Raw genomic sequence first — 12,586 nt, 5'->3', positions numbered from 1 at the left:
TGATCTATACTTGGAGGGACTGAGTTCATTATTATATATTTGCCAATTCATTTATAATGTTAACAAAGGCAAGAATTTAACAAACATTTCCTTTTTATAGGGAGTTAGCTGTACTCTTCTGCAACAGATCAAATGCCTTTTATAACCTAGAAATGTGGGACGATGCTTTTGTGTCTGCACACTATGCTACTGCTATGGACAATACTTATATCAAGGTAAGTGTGTTTTTGCAGGCCTGCATTGTTTAGCTTTAGCATGCTTTAGCACCTGGCATTGATCATGAATTTAAATATACCAAGGTAAATTACAAACTTATAACCATATAACAATTACAGCACGGAAACAGGCCATCTCGGCCCTTCTAGTCCGTGCCGAACACTTATTCTTCCCTAGTCCCATCTACCTGCACTCAGACCATAACCCTCCATTCCTTTCCCGTCCATATACCTATCCAATTTATTTTTAAATGATAAAATCGAACCTCCCTCCACCACCTTCACTGGAAGCTCATTCCACACAGCCACCACTCTCTGAGTAAAGAAGTTCCCCCTCATGTTACCCCTAAACATCTGTCCCTTAATTCTCAAGTCATGTCCTCTTGTTTGAATCTTCCCTAATCTCAATGGGAAAAGCTTATCCACGTCAACGCTGTCTATCCCTCTCATCATGTTAAAGACCTCTATCAAGTCCCCCCTTAACCTAACTTGTTCAACCTTTCTCTGTAACTTAGTTGCTGAAACCCAGGCAACATTCTAGTAAATCTCCTCTGTACTCGCTCTATTTTGTTGACATCCTTCCTATAATTAGGCGACCAAAATTGTACACCATACTCCAGAATTGGCCTCACCAATGCCTTGTACAATTTTAACATTACATCCCAACTTCTATACTCTCTGGGGGAACTCAGCAAGTTGGACAGCATCTATGGAGGAAAATGGACAGACGGCATTTCAGCTCTGGCCCTTCCTCAGATCGATGAAGTAGAGGAGAGAAAGCTGGTAAAGAGAGTTGAGCAGAAGGCGTGGGGTAAAAACTGGCAAGTGATAGGTGGATTCAGATGACGAGGTGTGGTTTGCGGATGTGTGGAGATAGAAATAGAGGTGAAATGGAGACAAAAAGATGCAGATGTGGAATCTGATATGGAAGAATGAAGAGGAGTAACGTGTAAAACTGGACGGAGGGAGAAGGGTGGAAGTGAACGAGATGTGGGAGAGGAAAATAGTTTCCCTGCACTAGAGGCTCACCGGCCTATAGCTCCCTGGATTCTCTCTTCTTACTTTCTTAAACAAAGGAACAACATTAGCCACTCTCCCATCTTCCGGGACCCTGCCTTTGGCTGGAGAACCAACAAAAATCCTCGTCAGTTTAATTTCAGTTGTATTTGTTTAATGCTTTGCTAAATGCAATTCTATTCAAAGTTTAATGGTATTTATTTAACTGTTTTTGCTGAAATAATTTACTTATGATAAAAGTCTTCTTTCGTGCCCATCTTCCATGTTTCAAATGTTGACATCGCTGTCATCGTCCGTTCTGAAAAGGACGCAAGCTTCCGGCTACACTCAATGGGAGCCATCACTTGTTGCAATAGATGATGGTGGTAGCAGAATTAGCTCGGGATACTTCCAGTTTTCCAGCCCCGCGACGTGGATGCTTCTGCTATGGGACCATGATAAAAGTGATATTTTGTTGAGGCATACAACCATAGTAGATTTTGTTTGTAATATTTTTATCATGGAGAGAATATTTTAATTTTGAGACATAGCATGGGAACCAGCCCACCAAGTTCACGTCAACCATTGATCACATTAGTTATGACACTAGAGGCAACTTACGGAGGCCGCAAATCTTTGGGATGTGGGAGGAAACGGGATCACCCGGTAGAAACCCCCGTGGTCGTGGAGAACGTGCAAACTCCACAAAGACAGCACTTGAGGTCAGGATCGAACCCAGGTTTCTGACGCTATGAGACAGCAGCTGTGCCAACCATTTGCATGAAATAACTAACATGAAGCGGTAGTAATTTTACCTCTGACAGTAGTAATTCTAAATGAAGAGTTGTGACGCAGAAAGAGCAAGGAACATTAACGTGTATTAGCTGAAGAATAACTTTTCCGAAAACATATTGATATAAGCATGCTTAGTATGCACTGACACAACTTACCTGAATAATTTTCTTTACACAATCCATGTTTACTATTGCCAGATAACCAAAGCCAAGCAAACTACATGCATCAAATTTTAATCAAACTGCATAAGTGCATACTTTTCTGTTAACAGCCCATATTTAGTAGTCATTAAAACTTTTGAACAATAATATCAATTCTCTATCTGAATGAGCATCAGCCTGGAAAGTATCACAATAATGACCCACTGATTTATGTGCATGTAACGAATGAAACTTGACTTGAGTGCATTTTATAACCAATTAAATGATTTAAGTTTATTAAGTAGCCGCAACAAAGTTATTAATCGCACATCAATTAATCGCACATAATAATTTTCACGCAGAGAGTGGTGAGTCTCTGGAACTCTCTGCCACAGAAGGTAGTTGAGGCCAGTTCATTGGCTATATTTAAGAGGGAGTTAGATGTGGCCCTTGGGGCTAAAGGGATCAGGGGGTATGGAGAGAAGGCAGGGATGGGATACTGAGTTGGATGATCAGCCATGATCATATTGAATGGCGGTGCAGGCTCAAAGGGCCGAATGGCCTACTCCTGCACCTAGTTTCTATGTTTCTATCGTCTATAGTAAAGAATAATCTTGAACATAAGGGTTAGAATTCAGAATTAAAATGATTAATTTAACAATTCTTGTGCCAAAATAATTTTTTTCTTGGGCATTTTATGTATAGAATTTTCTAAATGGACGAATATCAGATAAAAGCACTACCACATTGAATTCACTTGCACAATTATTCAGATGGAACCGATATTTCCAAATAATCTAGATTTCTCCTATATTATTGTGAATTTGTTGTAATTCAATAAACTTTCTTTTCTGACAGGGCTACTATTGGGCTGGAAGTGCTTCATTGAAGAGGCACGATAACACGCTGGCTTCTCAGTTCTTCTATGAAGGGTTAAATATATTGGATGGAGATCGAGAGAAGTCTCAATATCAGATTGCAGATTTCATTGTGGGAATCCTAACAGCTAACGGTATGTAAACAATTGTTCATTGCTTTCCATAGCCTCCAGTGACAAAATAAAATATAAACACTTTGCAAAATGACAAACCTTGAATTAATAATTAAAAATTTAGAAATAACTTTGAAGTATTTGAACTTTGAAGTATCCATAGCAAAATGATTTGAGTATAGGAGCAGGGAGGTTCTACTGCAGTTGTACAGGTGAGACCACACCTGGAGTATTGCGTACAGTTTTGGTCTCCTAATCTGAGGAAAGACATTCTTGCCATAGAGGGAGTACAGAGAAGGTTCACCAGACTGATTCCTGGGATGTCAGGACTTTCATACGAAGAAAGACTGGATAGACTCGGCTTGTACTCGCTAGAATTTAGAAGATTGAGGGGGGATCTTAGAGAAACTTACAAAATTCTTAAGGGGTTGGACAGGCTAGATGCAGGAAGATTATTCCCGATGTTGGGGAAGTCCAGAACTAGGGGTCACAGTTTAAGGATAAGAGTGAAGTCTTTTAGGACTGAGATGAGAAAATCATTTTTTACACAGAGAGTGGTGAATCTGTGGAATTCTCTGCCACAGAAGGTAGTTGAGGCCAGTTCATTGGCTATATTTAAGGGGGAGTTAGATGTGGCTAAAGGGATCAGGGGGTATGGAGAGAAGGCAGGTACAGGATACTGAGTTGGATGATCAGCCATGATCATATCGAATGGCGGTGCAGGCTTGAAGGGCCGAATGGCCTACTCTTGCACCTATTTTCTATGTTTCTATGTAATATGAGTGGGATATAAAAGTGAAGGATGCATATTAGAATTTCTGGCTGTGGGAGTGTAGATATTGATGATTATTGGCACTGATCAGGTGGTCAGGAGTGATAATGTAATGCCTTAAAGAAATAATGGGGATGAGAGTCATACAAAGAGTCTGGAAAAGTTAAATGTTATCTCTGCATCCGAGGAGGTTAAGAGATGTTTTCAAGATGAAAAGATTGGCACAAAAAAGGGTGGGACTAAAACAAGAGATCATAATTCTTTTTAAATAATTACTGAATGTAAAGAAGTTTTTTTATCCCTAAGATGACCAGCAAATATCCATGTGAAAGTTGAGGCCATTAATAATCTCGATAGTGCAGTACAATGTGGGCCAGAGCTCAAGGATGAAAATATAGTATAGAACAGTACAGCACAGGAACAGGCCCATCGGCCCACAATGTTTGTGCCAAACATGATGCCAAGCTAAACTGATCTCATCTACCTCTACATGATCCACGTGTATCGAGGTCCAGTGAAAATCTTCTTGTTGCGTGTTATCCAGTTAGTGGAAAGACCATACATGATTCTAATCAAGCTGTCCACAATGTTGGGATACAGGATAAAGGGAATAGCGTAAGCATTCTGGTAAACATCCTCAGCACCCCTTGCCAAAGCCTCTGCATCTTCCCTGTAATGGGGTGACCAGAACTGCACCCAATACTCTACATGCAGCTAAACCAAAGTCCTAACGTGCTGCATGTGTTACAGATTTGCAATGGAATAAAACAGTAGGTTTTGGTTCATCTTGCATTTGTCCGCTCATCCTTTTATTTGCTCTCGGTCGCGAACTGTGTGCGCCTTGTGATCCTGCTTGAAGTTCCCTGTCTAAAACTGGGCCCCATCTTCTACCATTCTACTCTGTCACTATTATTTGTATTCTAATTATATTTTTTAATTGTAATTGCATTGAATTGTTATTGTTTTGGAGAGATATGGGCTGAATGCAGGCAAATGGGACCTAGCTCAAGTAGGACCTTGTTTGGCATGGACAATTTGGGCTGAAGGACCTGTTTCCTCTCTACATAACTATTATTCTGCCTGTTTCTTGTGACTTTAATAACATTGTATTTCTTCTTTCTGCTAGTAACTAAATGATCTAGCAGCAAGTACCAAATAAACAATAATGCCATTTATTGGCTTAAGTACAAAAACACTTGTTTAAAAGGATATTGGGATGAGGATAGGTGATTGAGTGGGATATTTGTTATACTGATTGTATTGGGAAGGGTATTTATAGAGTGATGGGTTGTATATATGACTAAGATACTGTATAGTATATGAGGGTTTTTTCTTTTTTTCTTTTTTGTATGGCTTTGTAAATATTTGATTAGTGTTTAAATGTAAATAATTTGGTGTACATATAGTGGCTGGTGTACATATGGTGTACATATAGCTGCTAAATTTGTATAAGATAATTACAAGCAGTTGAATAAGGGGTGGGAATTAATTAATAAGCTTTGGCTTCTTCCTGCTCCTTTTCGGACACATACGATTTCATTTATTTATTGATATTGTTTATGACACTTTATAAATATTTTTGTTTTGTTTTTTGTATGCTGTTTCACACTTGCTTTTTATTCTTTTATTCTGTTCGAAATAAATAATAAAATAAATAAATAAATCGATTTATTCATGACCATCATCATGCATTAATGATTTGCTTAAGATATGAAATTTATGGATCCCTTTTCTTCCTCGTCACCCTGCTTTCTTTCATAGGGGCTGATGCCAACAGCGATGCGATATTTAAATGGAAAAAATACAATTTGCTAATTTGGCAAACGGTCATCGATAAAGCGGCAAAAAAATACTTGTGGGAGGTAAGCGGTGACTCAATGACATCTAAAATTGTAACTTAGCTGTTCCACATATTTGCCAGAGAACACTTGTGAACCATTTAACATTGAATCATGAAATGTTAAGTCTGAAAGAGGCCTTGTGGTGATCAGATGTATCCAGGCATTCTGCAGTGACTATCCAGCTTGCCTTTATGTCATAGAGTTCTCAGAGGATCCTGGTAAGTGGTGACAGGTTCAGTGTTTTAAATCCCTAATATGTGGAGAACAATAATAACACACAAAGATGCAGCAATTGCACATTATATTTTTCCAGCTTTTAGCTGTTTTATATCAAAGGGGAATATCACCAGAGTATGTTTCATGTGGTTATTGAAAGGTTGGGAAAAACTTGCTAAATCAAAATGAAACTGTAGCTGAACAGCTCTCCACAAAATAACTCTCCCTCATCTCAGCACACCCCAAACTACACCCCAATGTAATGTAATGTTTGATAGATCCCAGCTTTGATCCCAGTTGGCTTCTACAAAGATTACTAATACTACAGATATTGTTTGATCCAGGGGAATATAGGCAAATCTCTAAACGAACACCAAACCTTTTCACTAAAGATCAAAAGTGGAAAACAAACACTTGTTGAGTTAAGCTTAGAAATATTATTTATATGATATTAAGCAATACAATAATTAATTTATACTATTTACATGGCATTAAAAATACGATTACTTCATTTTCAATACTCATTTCTTTGCAGTCTCTATATTTTTTACTTTGCGAATATCGGTGTATCCCTGGAAACAACTACCGTGCCTCTGGAATCCCACTTAAGAACCTATTTGAGGTATGTTCTCAACACATAATTATTGCTTGGAATGCATTTTTAATTAACCCGTCTACCTTGTCTGATGGAAAAAGGGCAAATATTTGTAAAGTGGAATCTGAAATGAATTGAATAAGGTGATGCAGTGATTTCAGCAAATAGGTTATTTAGAAACATAGAAAATAGGTGCAGGAGGAGGCCATTCGGCCCTTCGAGCCAGCACCGCCATTCATTGTGATCATGGCTGATCGTTCCTTATTAATAACCCGTGCCTGCCTTCTCCCCATATCCCTTGACTCCACTAGCTCTATCTAACTCTCTCTTAAATCCATCCAGTGGACTTTCTCTTAAATCCATCCATTTGATATTGGATTTTGGAATAGTGTGTAAATTAATGGGCAATGAAGATAAAGTTTGAGCTGAGTAAATATTTGGAGAAATAACAATAGTATGTGCGGGGGATTTTTGAAGGGTTGATGAAAACGTAATGCGAAAAATGGTGTAATGCACTTTGTTTATCAAACGCAGCAAAATGGCATGTAATTGTGCATTGCCATTTCCCTCACTCATTCCCATGTTTCAAATCACTTGGACTCTGTGCTTCTTCATTCATTTCCATGTATGCATTTTCCCCTCATAAGCATTTTCCGCAAACTAATTATATGAACTGTACCTGAAGGAAGTTAATGTTAATCTGACTGAGGTGTTTCTTCAGCTGAACAGCAACTGAAACTAAAGAATAATAACCTACCTTTGATGAACTGGCACAAAGATGCTGCCCTCCAGATGTTGAAATGATGTGATTCTATCATACAGTGGCAGGGAAAAATCAAGTACAAATGTAGGCATTTGGCACCATCTTTAATTAAAATATTAAAATGCCTCATCATTTCAATGGATAATATCATTCTTAAAATGTGCATTTATTGCAAAGTAACAAATCTATACAAGTAGTTTACTTTTTTAAATTGGGTATTTAACATATAGATCTGTCAGTAGCAGCTAACAATTATTCAGATGATGTGGGTAATTAGTGTCTGTATGATGGGTTATGTAAACTGATATTACAGATGCGGAGCACTTGTAATTGATTTTGTTTGCCAGGTTTAAAAAAAAAAAATGTTTTAATAATTTTATTTATTAGAAGTACAGTACATCACATTAATACAAGCCAAGTACAAGTTATTACATTTATTGCACCACCATTTTTTAAGCTTTAAAAAGAAAAGTAAAGAAAGTAAGAAAAAATCGTGATATTGTGAAAAAGTGATCAAAAAGAGGGACCTTTTAAGCAAAGTTAGGGAAAAAAGTTAAGAAATAGGCCGTAAAAAAAGAAAAGAGAGAAAAAGAAACAAAAGCTCTCTTATGAAGACCGAGCAGAAAGGGATATACCAACTTCGTATTTTTCATCTCCCCCCCTTACCAGATCCTGAAACCATTTCTTTTTAAAGTACTGTTGCACCTTATACTTGTAGTAAGTCGATAAATGCAGACCACGTCTTTTGGAAGTGGTCTGATTTGCCTGCAAGAAGGAGTCTCATATCTTCCAGGTGTAATGTTTCAAACATATTTGAAATCCACATATTTATTGTTGGTATAGGAGCGTTTTTTCCAGAATTTAGGTATAAGCTTTTTACCCGTTATTAACCCGTAATTAAAGTTTGCCAGGTACGAAAACAAAACAAATATGTAAATCATACGAAGAGTCTGATTTGCCATACAGTCATACCAAAAAAGCAGCAAAGCGCGCAAAAATCTAACATAAACGTCCATCGCAGCGGCTCCTCCACATTCCCCACTGTGATGGAAGGCACTAAAGTTTTATCTTCTTTCCTTTTTCTCCCGCGGTCAGGGGAGTCGAACCATTCACAGTCAGGGTGATTGAAGCTCCCCACATCGGGCCAATTGAAGCTCCCGTGATCGGGACGGCCGAAGCTCCTGCGGCTTGGAGCTCCCGAAGCCGGTCCCTAACCAAGGGACCGCGGGTTCTACGATGTTAAATCCGCAGGCTCCCGCGCGCGGTTGGAGCTTCCGAGATCAATCCCTGGCAAAGGGACCGCCAGCTCCGGGATGTTAAATCTGCAGGCTCCCGCGGTTGGAGCTCCCAAGGTCGATCCCCAGCAAGAGTCCACCAGCTCCACAATGTTAGGCCGCAGTGCAGACGGAGATACGATGGGGAAAATCCCCCTCCCCCCCCCCCCATAATACAAAACTAAAGATACACTTAAACAACATTTAACCAGAGACTAAAAAACAACAGCGAGAAAGGAATGATAGAGACTGTTGGTGAGGCAGCCATTGCACAGCGCCACCCGGTGGTACGAGTGCTAGAGTCAGGAATTGGTGAGTGAAGGTGATGTTGGACTTCAGTACATGCAATGCTTCATGTCAGGATTGGACTTCAGTACATGCAATGTTGGACTTCAGTACATGCAATGTTGGACTTCAGTACATGCAATGCTTCATGTCAATCACATATCAATCACATTTTTTGCTCCTGATTGGTGCAAATGTAGAATAAACTGATACGGTAGATTAGCTAAATAATTGAAATCAAATAACTCAATTAGATTCAGATTCAAACTTTATTGTCATTGTGCAGTGTACAGTACAGAGACAACTATGTCCCTAGAAGAGCGACATAGAATATGAGCAATAAATATATTTACGTATATACAGTCGTAGTAGTGCCATTTTTTCTGGTGGAAGGAGTGTCCGGGAGGGGGGGAGGTGACTGGCAATCACCGAGGTACAGAGTTAAGTAATGTAACAGCCGCAGGGAAGAAGCTGATTAGGAGAGATTAGTCAAGTTATTTACTTGATTTCAATTATTTAGCTAATCTAAACTAATTGGGCACATCAACAAAAGATTTGATATGATGGCAGACGGCGTCAAACAGCACCAAAGCAGGCCCTTCAGCCCAACATGTCCATGCCAGCCAAGATGCCCCATCCATGCTTATACCATTTGCCTGCATTTAGCCGATATCCTTCCAAACCTTTTTCTATCCATGGATCTGTCCAAATGTCTTTTAAATGTTGTTATTGTAGTTGGCTCAACAACTTAATCCATAGTTTTTTCCATTTATCCACCATCTGCTGTATGGCAAAAGTTCCCCTTCATGTTCCTATTAAATCTTTTACCCTCTCGCCTTCAACCTATGTTCTCCAGTTCTTGATTCCACTGCCCTGGGAAAAGGACTGTATCTATGCCCTCATCGTTTTATATACCTCTGTAAGATCACTGATCAACTTCAAGGTAGAGTTTAAACCTGCCCAATCTCTCTCTGCAGCTCAGATCTTTGAGTTCTGGCAACATCCTCATAAATGCAATCTTTCCACCTTAATGACACCTTTCTGATAGTATGGTGGCCAAACCTGAACACAGTAATCGGAGTGCAGCCTCACCAATGTCTTGTACCACTGAAATATAATGTCCCAACTTCTGTACACGATTCCGTTACAATGAAGGCCAGCATGCCAAAGGTCATCCTCATCAGGAAAATAGATGATATTTACATTAGAGGTACAGCGCAGAAACTGATACTTCGGCCCACCGAGCCTGTGCCAACCAGCGATCACCGCACACTTACACAATCCTACACACACCAGGGCCAATTTACAATTATACTAAGCCAATTATCCCACAAACCTGTACCTCTTTGGAGTTTGGGAGGAAACCGGAGATCCCAGAGAAAACCCACGCAGGTCACGGGGAAAATGTACAAACTCCGTACAGACAAGCACCCATAGTTGGGATCGAACCCGGGTCCTTGGCGCTGTAAGGCAGCAAATCTACCGCTGCGCCACCTTGCCGCCCTGCGGAGTAGGGAATTAAACAAAAGATTAAAAAGCAGGACTTTGAAGGTTCTGGTGCCACGTGCTCGTGAGGGTAGGAACAGGAAGATAGAAGTGATGAATGTGTTGCTCAGGTGATGAAGCAGTGGGCAGGGATTCAGAATTTTAGAGAGACGGGGATGGGAAACAGAATGGTAGGTTACTAAGCAGACTATCTGATGGGAAGGTAGAGCTCAGGACCACTAAGTCTCAAAGGAAGGACAGGCAATGATGGGTTAAGGAATACGGTGAAGCTAATGAGCATATAACACATATGAGTATGATGTTGTGGCCATCCTGGTAAACATGGTTGCACGAGGGACTCGACTGGTAGATAGCTTAACAATCCAGTGTTTCAATGTTAAAACATATAAGATTATTAAGGGTTTGGACACGCTAGAGGCAGGAAACATGTTCCCGATGTTGGGGGAGTCCAGAACCAGGGGCCACAGTTTAAGAATTAGGGGTAAGCCATTTAGAACGGAGATGAGGAAACACTTTTTCTCACAGAGAGTGGTGAGTCTGTGGAATTCTCTGCCTCAGAGGGCAGTGGAGGCGGGTTCTCTGGATACTTTCATGAGAGAGCTAGATAGGGCTCTTAAAGTAAGTAAGTAAATTTATTGGCCAAGTATTCACATACAAGGAATTTGCCTTGGTGTTCCGCCCACAAGGAAAACATGACATAAAGTGACAGTTACGAATGACTCAGAAAACGCTAAACATTAATAATAATAAAACATTAATGATAAAACACCATTGATCAAGCATGTCAACCAACAAAATACCAGATCAAAGGGAGGCTACAGATTTTTGGCTGTTGAGTAGAGCAACTACTCGTGGATAAAAACAGTTTTCATGTTTTTATGTCTGGCTGTGGCAGCTTTGACAATCCGGAGTCGCCTTCCAGAGGGAAGTGATTCAAAGAGTTTGTGGCCAGGGTGAGAGGGGTCAGAGATGATCTTGCCCGCTTGCTTCCTGGCCCACATTGTGAAATGCAGTGCCCTCCATAATGTTTGGGACAAAGACCCATCATATTTGCTTCTGTATTTCACAATTTGAGATTTGTAATAGAAAAAAAATCACATGGTTAAAGTGCACATTGTCAGATTTTAATGAAGGCGATTTTTCTATGTTTTGGTTTCACCATGTAGAAATTGCAGCAGTGTTTATTCATAGTGTCCTGTCCCCTCCCCCCATTTCAGGGCACCATAATGTTTGGGACACAGCAATGTCATGTGAATGAAAGTAGTCATGTTTAGTATTTTGTTGCATATCCTTTGCATGCAATGACTGCTTGAAGTCTGTGATTCATGGACATCACCAGTTGCTGGCTGTCTTTTCTGGTGATGCTCTGCTAGGGCTGTATTGCAGCCATCTTTAGCTTATGCTTGTTTTGGGGGCTAGTCCCCTTAACCATATAACCATATAACAATTACAGCACGGAAACAGGCCATCTCGGCCCTACAAGTCCGTGCCGAACAACTTTTTTCCCTTAGTCCCACCTGCCTGCACTCATACCATAACCCTCCATTCCCTTCTCATCCATATGCCTATCCAATTTATTTTTAAATGATACCAACGAACCTGCCGCCACCACTTCCACTGGAAGCTCATTCCACACCGCTACCACTCTCTGAGTAAAGAAGTTCCCCCTCATGTTACCCCTAAACTTCTGTCCCTTAATTCTGAAGTCATGTCCTCTTGTTTGAATCTTCCCTATTCTCAAAGGGAAAAGCTTGATCACATCAACTCTGTCTATCCCTCTCATCATTTTAAAGACCTCTATCAAGTCCCCCCTTAACCTTCTGCGCTCCAGAGAATAAAGACCTAACTTATTCAACCTATCTCTGTAACTTAGTTGTTGAAACCCAGGCAACATTCTAGTAAATCTCCTCTGTACTCTCTCTATTTTGTTGACATCCTTCCTATAATTGGGCGACCAAAATTGTACACCATACTCCAGATTTGGTCTCACCAATGCCATATAAAAGGCATGCTCAATTGGGTTCAGATCGGGAGATTGACTTGGCCACTCAAGATTTACCTTTTTTTTTAGCCTTGAAAAACTCCTTTGTTGCTTTAGCAGTATGTTTGGGATCATTGTCTTGCTGTAGAATGAACCGCTGGCCAATGAGTTTTGAAGCATTTGTTTGAACTTGAGCAGATAGGATGTGTCTATGCA

At 40.1% G+C, this 12,586-nt stretch overlaps 1 protein-coding gene across 5 annotated transcripts in view; it reads left to right on the top strand.

Annotated features, from left to right (window-relative positions):
* Positions 1-12,586, top strand: part of trank1 (tetratricopeptide repeat and ankyrin repeat containing 1) — a 133,391-nt gene that overhangs the window by 31,416 nt on the left and 89,389 nt on the right. For all 5 annotated transcript variants that reach the window (XM_033020218.1, XM_033020214.1, XM_033020216.1 and 2 more), the window contains 4 exons: positions 101-215; positions 3,005-3,158; positions 5,671-5,771; positions 6,502-6,588. In XM_033020218.1, the coding sequence (XP_032876109.1) occupies positions 101-215; positions 3,005-3,158; positions 5,671-5,771; positions 6,502-6,588 (457 nt within the window). The remainder of the gene's footprint in view (positions 1-100; positions 216-3,004; positions 3,159-5,670; positions 5,772-6,501; positions 6,589-12,586) is intronic.

The sequence above is a fragment of the Amblyraja radiata genome, chromosome 4 (assembly GCF_010909765.2).
Source record: "Amblyraja radiata isolate CabotCenter1 chromosome 4, sAmbRad1.1.pri, whole genome shotgun sequence".
In the NCBI taxonomy this organism is placed as follows: Eukaryota; Metazoa; Chordata; class Chondrichthyes; order Rajiformes; family Rajidae; genus Amblyraja; species Amblyraja radiata.
Note: the sequence above shows the minus strand (reverse complement) of the source record. Positions and strands in the feature narration are given on the sequence as shown.